Here is a 9,103-nt window from a genome sequence, read left to right as displayed (position 1 = left end):
TTATGTGCCAATCTGACATTATTTACTTACGTTTAAGTGCTGTCTATAACAAGCAAACCCATATGGGAAAAAACTGAATTTAGTCCACAATTTTATCATATACACTTCTAAAGCCCTTTAATCCTGCCATCATATGTCAGATTAAATTGTATTTAACCATCTTTTAAAATTAAACTTGTATTTTGAACTGGCCTGTATGCTCCAAAAATATAAGTTACTACGTTAATTAATACGGCCTAAACTTTTTGTCAAGGCAAAACCATGTCAGCAAGGCACTGTAACAACAGTACAACAGTGACAAGTTTGAGAAATTTATTTCCAATGCAATTTTCATTTTCTTCTTCTCTTTGTTTAAGGGGCAAATTAAAAAGCAAGCATTGCAAACGTTATCATTAATGTCAAAGGAACTTATTTTTTGCACACTGTTCAACAGCTAAGAGATGTGAAACTGTAAACAGGCAGGGGATGGGCAGGAATGGGATTATATTAGAACAAGTCAAGAAAAATGCCAACCAGTTCACCAACTAACAGAACTTAGCGAACAGTCTTCCCTTCTTGGTGAATGGGAATATTTGGCCAGGGCTACTTTTAGGAAGTACCAACCCATTTGCTGTACTGCTTCTATGTGAACGTGAAGGAGGCCTCAGGAGCTGCTGCACCACAGCCCCCCTCAGCTGATCTCAAATTAAGCATCACACCCATGGTGCCACATTGGCCATCTGCACTACACAGGATAAAAATATAGGTTTTTTTCCCATTTAATTTACAGCGATCCCAATATCTGCTTTTTACAGCTAGATTTTCAGGGTCTGTGTCACCGTGTGCACATTCCCTCCTGTGGTTCTCAGTTATACAGAAGAGGGGAGGAAGGCCCCATATACCTTTCAGAGAAAACAAAAGCGTAGCTTCAAAGACGATAGTTTAAAAAACTACATGTATTTTCCCCTTCTCACTAATAAAATATACACAGAATGTTTAACAAAACTGTTCCTATTCTTAGGAGTGACTCTTGGTGTGAAAGGAACCCCTCAGACTGTTTTTGGTCTTCGCTCAGCGTTAATCCCTGGTCTGTTACAGAATCGACCTATCTTCTAAGGAACGACGTATCAGTAAGACAGGCAGAATTTTTAGCCTGGATAATCTTTTAAAAGCCACAAGTGAAAAACATCATTGTAGTGTGTGTGTGTGTGTGTGTGTGTAAAATGCAGCTGTGTGATTTCCAAGCAAACCAATCCTTTGATTTGGTTTTACATGAGAAATTACATGAGAAATAACCTACAAGTTTTTTCAAAAAAAAAAAAAAGTTTACTTGGAATAGTATTAAAATGCTTAATTTTTACATACATTTTATGTTTGATTGTTTATGAAATGTATAACTTAAGATATGCTGTATATACATATATTTAAGACAATGCTTTCTTCAAAAATTTCAAGCTACAGTTCTTAGCATTTCAAGTACAGTGGCTTATAAGTAAGCTAACCAATTACAAAGTAGTATTAAAATAGCTGTTCTATAATTTTTTTATCAATCTCAAAAGCTCACCTTCAGTACACTTTTGCTGCATATTTTTTATTCATTACAATTAACAAAAGAAGCAGCAGAATTGTTTAGTGCAGGGAAAGGGATGTTAACTTATCCACTTCGATTAGTAACTTTAAAATGCCACGTGGATCTTCAGGAAAGGAAAACGGACTTTTTCCTTTGCCTTTCCATCTCTTAAAATCCAGAAAGCATTTTTCCAGTTTTCCTAAATTGTTAGGAGACACTTATTTTCTTGCAAATTAATTCTTTTTAACTCCTTATGATAGCTTTGAATCCCATAAAGAAAGATGAATTATCACATACTGAGCCCAAGCTGTGAAACAGGAGGAGACAAATAGAGACCCCTACTGTGTTTAACAATGTAGAAGAAATTCCAGACGCAATAGAAAAATTTTCTGTCCTTTTCCCCGAGACCTGAGAGTGTGTGCACACAGCGCTGAACAGTGGAGGGCACTCTTGCCATGCTCAACGCGGCTCTGACCGCACACTCCCGCGCGTCGACACAGTGGCCCACACCTCAAATTTGTTAAGTCACGACCACCTGTGGCACAGTCACCAACTGTCTTCTGTTTAAAACATTTGCAGTTTTTAACCTGTGCAGTGAAGCACCCAGGAAGAGACACTGTTGCCTTTATGGGTACATGCAGATGGGAGCTGGACAGCATTCCCACTTGCTTTAACTATCTGCCCTCGACGCTGCTTCAAATAATAAGATGTTTGTTACACTTCAAGGTTGCACAATAGTTCTTTCGTGTAGATGTTAGGCTGTAATCACACTCACAATGAATGCACATGTATCACTATCTATGCCTAATGAAAAATACACAGACCTGAAAATATGTCAGCTGACACCAACAATTTCAATCGAAATTTGATGAGGGGGTGAAAACAAGGTTTTGCTAAATCACTTTTGGTGAAGATGCAGATGGTTTAAATTCAAAGGCTGTGGTCTCACTGATCTGACACACGAAATTAAACATGCTATTTCATGACATGCCTACTTGAAAGCACCCAAACACTGTCCGTTTTTCAAATCCACTATGCATAGAAATAAATATGCAAAACCACGTAGACGTATAAATGCCTACATCTAAACAGCTCTAGAGGGGCACATGAGCCACGCTGGGTCCAGAAACAAGGCTATGATCAGCTGTGACCATCAGCCCGCTCACACTTGGGATCAGGTGATGGAATTATTTCCATCATTTGTCAGCACTTCATGGCACCGTTTCATTTCTACAAGCAAAGTCTGCACATACGCAAAAAGTCATCCTGGAAAAGCCACTGCCCTGGGTCGTTGAAGCCAGTGACTCTGCACGTACACAGATTCTACAACAGAATTACCAAACAGTGCGGCGAAGGTCACTCTCAAAAAGAGGACCAGGAATGCTGACGGATCACGACAAAGTGCCGTGGCACCTGCAGGGTTAATTAAACAGTTCAAGATGCAATAGCTACACAAAAGAAAGCCGTTTTCTCTTCTTCAAGAACTATAAACATTTGTGCTGAACTAGATGGCGTCTGAGAAGCTGTGCAGCACGGCGCAAGCTCGCGGGATCTCTAGTTAACACTCAGATTCAGTGTTAACACTTAACAGAATAGTGGTGAGCCCTGTTGCCAAGGTCAACAGCACAGATGCACTAATTGTATTATGAGCTTGACATCTAGTGGCCACCCCTGGCAGGGCAAAGCAGGCAAAGGTTAAATCAGCAAGGCTTGTCAAAGCACTTCTAACTACCCACCTTCAGGGAGAGACGGTCGGAAGCTGGCCAGCACTCTGCAACCCCACCTTTTCAGACATCAGACAAAAAGGCTTTCTGCGCCGAGCTGGCTGCTAATGCTCGCAGAGAATGCAAAGGGGGTAGGGATTTTAGATAGTAAGCATAACTAATCTGAAGGTGATTGAAAAAGACAGGCCCACAGAGGAAAATATTTAGATGCCACACTGGCATTATTGGATCCCCTTGGTGGACACCGTCTCAGTCTCGAGAACTCTTCCCTTTAATTAAGAAACAAATCAATCTTCATCTCTAACATAGAGACCACTCCATTATTTTATTACAATTAATATTTTATACTTTCTGGAACATGACTGGCCTGGTTTGCTTGGAAGTCAGTTAGCTGCATTTTAAATCATAAATGTGTTGAAATTACACGAGAAATAACCCTAGACAGGTTTTTTAAAATAAAAGTTTACTGGAATATTAAATTGCTCCATTTTTACATACATTTTGTTTCATTGTGTTTGAAATGTGTAGTAATTAAGGTATGCTGTAATTACAAACCTGTCCTTCCAAGACTAAAACATGTTGGTCATATTCTGGTAACTGTTCAACAAATCATGTAGGAAAATAAAAACTAATACAAACAAAAGTCCTTCCTGTTATATTTAGAAGTTATGCTTCTTGAAACTATCTGGCAGCACTGAAAGATGGTGCACATCCTCATTAGAAGTGAAAAAGATTTTTATTGTACTTAAATAAAAGCCAGTGCCAATACTTGTAAGGATGCTAAATTCCAATGAATGGTCAGCACACAGAATAGAAACCCTGGTTGTGCTTTTGCTTAATTCCCCCCAAAAGAAAATATTCTTAGGGCTATCTGGAGATGAATGGTACAGCTTTTTAGAGATTGCAGTTGGAAATGAAATTTGACCCACTTTTGCCATCATCTTGTATACAAAAAACAATCAGCTTGCTAAGTAATTCCTGCTGTTACTCCATACCTTTTTCTGGCTTTGAACAACAGATCTAAAAACATTGGATAACGCATATGCCATGGAAGTTGAAAATGTATTGCACATAAAATTCCCAAACTGTTACATAATCAGCTGTCTCTAAGGTGGGAATTAATTGGCATGCTTTTTTGTTGATCACAGAAACGTGCATTTTAAAAGAGGTTAAGTTTTTAAATGTTGTTTTTAAAAGAAATGTTTGCAAAGTCTTCTTTTCCTCTCCCCTCACCCAACCCGGTTACTTACTTTTTACCTTTCATGTTTCAGAGAAAGCAATCTGCCTGTGAATGTTAGAAAGTGGCTCCTGCATTGTTCCTTTTGGTATGCTGAATTGTAAATGTGTGTAGTGTGCTGGGCGAGCACTGAGGGCAAACCATGCATATACAGATAAAAGAAAAAGATCCTGCGCCAAGCACTGGTGGCCGAGCTTCTTTCCCTTAATTCAAACACAGTCTGTGAATACCACTGGTAAATTCTTAAATCACATGCTCAACACGTTTAAAAGGATTTTTCAGACAGCCATATACTTCTAAGCTGGCAGAAAAAGAGACACACACTTTGAAGCAATTAGTGCTAACAAACAAAATACAGGATGGTAAATGGCTTTAAATTATAATATCCTTTTGTTCCTTCTTAAATACATATATTCTAACAATAAAATACATCTTTCTTAAATTATATTTTATTACAATAAAGAATAGCAATATTGTATCTTTTAAAGTTCTTAGTGGGCATATAACTGTCATTGGAAGTTTTAATTAATTTTTCTTAGAACAAAAATATTCAGCTGGCTCACAGGATTACTAGTGGTGCAAAGTTAACTGGATCCCAAAGCTGCAGCACCTTTTCTTCTAAAATAGGAATGAGATCATTTGCAAGTAAGTAATTTTAAAAGACAATTTCTGTTAGGAATGTCTCAATAATTTTTTTTTTGTACAAAAGGATGACTTTAGAACTTTACATAAATTATCCTAACTTTTTCTCATTCTAGACACATCATATTTAATTCCTGTAGTGATAAAGTTTGGGTAGCACCAGTTATTTTTGTATAGAATCTTTTCATTGCTTCAAAAATAAATCATAATTCTTTTTTAAGAGATGCAGGCTTTGTGCTGTAAATTAATGTGACTGCATCTCTGTCCCCCATTATACTAAACATTTTTGCATATAATATTTGTTCTGCATGACATTATCAGTAGCTTTCCATTCTACTGCATGTAGATGGACCTGCTGCTTTAATTAATATGTCACTCCCCGAGTGATACAAAGGAATTATTTACCTTGTTTCTAAAACACTAAACTCAACTCACTTGTAACTTCCGGCACGGTCTGTTTATTTCCATTGCATTTAACAAAATTAAAATTTTGAGGAGATCTGATTCAGGTTGGAGTAATTTGGTTTCCACACCCATTTATCTTTAAAAAATTTTTACTTAGTTATCTTAGGAACGATGCTGAGTGCGACCGAGTGATACACAAATGGGGCATTCCTTGACTTAACACGGAACAGAGTGTCTGTTATGCTCCTTGAACAAGCTGCTTCGAATATAATTAAATGAGAAAGAACTTTAAAAAAATAGTTTGTCTAAACTATCTCAAACAAGCATGGAAACTGCTCGACCAAGACTCAGCCCCAGACGGTATTTCGGGCCTGTTGCAAAATATCACCAGGAACTGTGGCAACGTCTGGATTACAACTCTGGATGTTGTAAAAAACACAGGCTTGACAAGAACTTTAATTCTACCATGGGTAAAAAACCTGAATATTTTGCATCTCTAAATAAATTCGAGCAGCAACAAGAGGAATTCAAAGTAGAACTTGTGAATAATTTATCCCATCTTAGGCTTTCAAATATAGGCGATATAGCCCTCCACATGTTTACACTATTAAGTTCAGCATGCTCACATTTCTGAAGTGAAATTAAAAATGAATAGCAGTGCCTCAGCTTGTTAATTGTTAAATACAAGGGGGTTTACTCTATTAATTAAAATATGCTTTAATAAAAGGAGACATTGCACATTTTGATAACGACCCTACAAAGCTGAGAAGTATTTACATTGTTGCATTTTGGGGCGGCTGTGAAAGCCGATTTTAAGCTATTCAGGAGCCACAATAATAAAGCTTTAAAATTCCTCACTGGGATGCAATGTAGTTCTTTTGAAGGAAAGACTGTCTTTCTCATTCGGCAGAAATAAATCCATTCATTTGATCATGTAGTCATTGAGGGCGATACAAAACAAACCAAGTGTGAGAAATTCTATGTGATGAAGTAAACAAAACAAAAAAAAAATCCATTTCCATGACAAAAAGATTCTTTGTCCTTAATCTACCCACCATATGCAAGCGTTTCTTTTTAGCATATCGCCTGTTCTAATCTTGGCTGACTTGGCTACACAGATAAGACTCCCTTACCTCCACCGCAACAAAAAGACCCAGCGAGCTCACTAATTTTATTTAATTCATTAATTCTCCAGCCGCGTCAGAAGCATGCTCTCTCGTTCTCATCCGACATGGGTGTCTACCTGCTTTGTCAAACTTTACTCCACTGGCTGGGAAACTCTTCCGCCCCGTTTCCTTTTCGCAGACAGTCTCATTCTCAGAGTAAAAAGATCACCATCTGCCTCCAACAACTTGTAATAGGTCAATCATAAAAGTTGGCCTGCCTCTTTTTTTAAGGAGCAAATTATTTTACTGCGAGCTGTGCTGCAGGCTCGGGGTCGCGGGGCCGCCCCTCCTCGGCCCTCCATCCTGGCGCCCTGGGGGCCCCGCGGGGCGCGCCGAAGCCTGGGCGCCGCGGGCCGAGGTTTCAACTCGACGAAGGGGGTGGGGGCGCCCCAAACTTTGCGGGGAAAGGGGCCACTCTGGAAAGTCCAGCCCTTCGCCAGTCTCTAACTTTCGCGGCGCCTGCCCTTCGCTTTTGGATGTTTCGAAGAGGAAGGTCCTACCAGCGAAGTGACTGCCAAGGCGTCTCCAGCGCCCGGCCTCGGCGGATCCAAGAAGACGGGAGAGAAAAGGCCCGCGCAGTCCCTGCAATGAACGCCCCGGAAACACGCCGGGGTTCTGCCGCAAGCAGGGGCCAGGCCCAGGCCGCCGCCGCCGCGCTCGCCCCCAGCTTAATTCCCCAGGCGGCCATTAGGCAGGGCCGAGCCCCCGACCTTCTCCTGGCCTCGCAAGATCACAGGCTGCGTCAACGCGCTGGGACACCGCGGGTCACCCGAGGCGGTGCGGGGGGCCGGGGGCACAGGCGGGGCCGGGGAGGTGGCGCGGGCCCCCGAGGCGCCGAACAAAGCTGGCCGGGCGGCGGGGTCCCCGACCCGCGTCCAGCGGTAAGTGGGCTCCGGTTGCCTACCCCGCCGCCGCGCTCGCCCCGGGGTCGCCGAGGCCGGCCCCAGCGTCCTGGCGCAGAGACCCCGAGGGGCGGCGCGGAGGCGGAGGCACCGTGGACTCCCTCCCGCTCCGGCCTTCGAGCCGTCCTCAAGCCGGTCGCGGCCTCGGCGCCCTCCGCGGGCAGCTCCTCGACTCCGAGGAGAGGAGCCAAGTTTACTTCGCCCACAACTCTCTCCGCGGTCGCGCGCGCTCCGGCGAAGTACCCGGGTTCCCGCGGCCGGCCTGGCGCGGGACGGACACTTGCTCGCGGGAAGCAGGGAACTTTCTCCCGCTCCCGCCGCACGCGCTTCCCCAGCCCGGGTGGGCAGCCCCAGACCCCCCAGACCCCCCGGCCACCCCGCAGCCCCGGCCCTCACCGTGCTCGGGAGCCCCGTCCGGCGGCGGCAGCTCCTCGTCTGACTTGAGGTGCTGGGGCTTGGCCTGCTTGCGCCGAGACATGCTGCTAGCGGCGCTCGGGCCCCGCGCGGGGCAGCGGCATCAGCAGGGCGGCCGGCGGGGACGGCGCGGGGCGGGCGCGGGGCGGCCGGGTGGGCGCGGGGCGCGGGGCGGCGGCGGCGGCGGCGGCTGCGCGGGCCGCGCATGGGGCTGAGCAATTAGGCTGGTGAATAATGCATGGCCATTAGCGGAGGGCCGCGCCGATTGGCCGGGCTCCAGCGGACTCCGGCGGCCTATGCAAATGAGGCCGCGCTCGCAATTAGCGGCCGCGCCGGCGAGGAGGGGGTCGCGGCGCCTCGGGACCGGGGCGCGCGCTGCCCGGCACCGCCTCACATCGCGGGCTCCAGGCGCCGCGCTCCTCGACCGCCCCCGGTGCGGCTCTGGCGGGGCCCGGGTGCGGCGCGGGCTGCGGTGGCCGCCTCTCCGCAGGGCGCAGGCAGCAAACTTTGGCGGCGTCCGCGCGGCGCCGTCTCCGCTGGCGCGCCGGGCTCGCCCCTTTATAGAGTGTCTGCGCCGCCGCCCGTGCCCCCCCGCCGCCGCCGCCGCCGCCGGGCGGCCCCTCCCGGAGCGAGCGGCCGCGAGCAGGGCTCCGACCCGGCGCCTTTGTCTCGCCCGGGCCGCTCGGGCGCCGGGCCTCCTGCTCCGGGCGCGCGGGGTCGGCCGGCCGGCCGCCCGCCTTCACTGCTCCGCCGCGGTTCTCGGCGCAGCTCAGCGCGGCGGGCCCGCTCGGGCTCAGGTGCCCCCGCTCTCCGGACCTTCTCGCCCGGCCCCGCGTCCCCTCCGCGGGCTTCCCCCGGCGGCCGGCCGGGCTCGGAGGCTCGCGGCCGGAGCGGAGCGGAGTGCGCACGCCGGGGTGGCAGGACTTCGGCAAGACCAACTTTCCGGTTCGGAAGCGGCGCGGGCCGCGCGGCTCCTCCCCTCCTTTCCCTCCCCTGCGTGCCCCCTCCCTTTCGCTCCCCCCTCTCCCCGCCCCCCAACCCGCGGGCCCCACCGACTCCGGAGC

At 46.9% G+C, this 9,103-nt stretch overlaps 1 protein-coding gene across 2 annotated transcripts in view; it reads right to left on the bottom strand.

Annotated features, from left to right (window-relative positions):
• The window catches only part of SALL3 (spalt like transcription factor 3), a 19,709-nt gene extending 11,585 nt beyond the window's left edge, over positions 1-8,124 (bottom strand). For both annotated transcript variants that reach the window (XM_030926000.1, XM_030926001.1), the window contains exon 1: positions 8,022-8,124. In XM_030926000.1, coding sequence (XP_030781860.1) covers positions 8,022-8,103 — 82 coding nt within the window. In that variant the 5' untranslated portion in view covers positions 8,104-8,124. The remainder of the gene's footprint in view (positions 1-8,021) is intronic.
• Between the last annotated feature and the right edge of the window lie 979 nt (positions 8,125-9,103).

Source organism: Rhinopithecus roxellana, chromosome 21 (assembly GCF_007565055.1).
Source record: "Rhinopithecus roxellana isolate Shanxi Qingling chromosome 21, ASM756505v1, whole genome shotgun sequence".
Classification (NCBI taxonomy): Eukaryota; Metazoa; Chordata; class Mammalia; order Primates; family Cercopithecidae; genus Rhinopithecus; species Rhinopithecus roxellana.
Note: the sequence above shows the minus strand (reverse complement) of the source record. Positions and strands in the feature narration are given on the sequence as shown.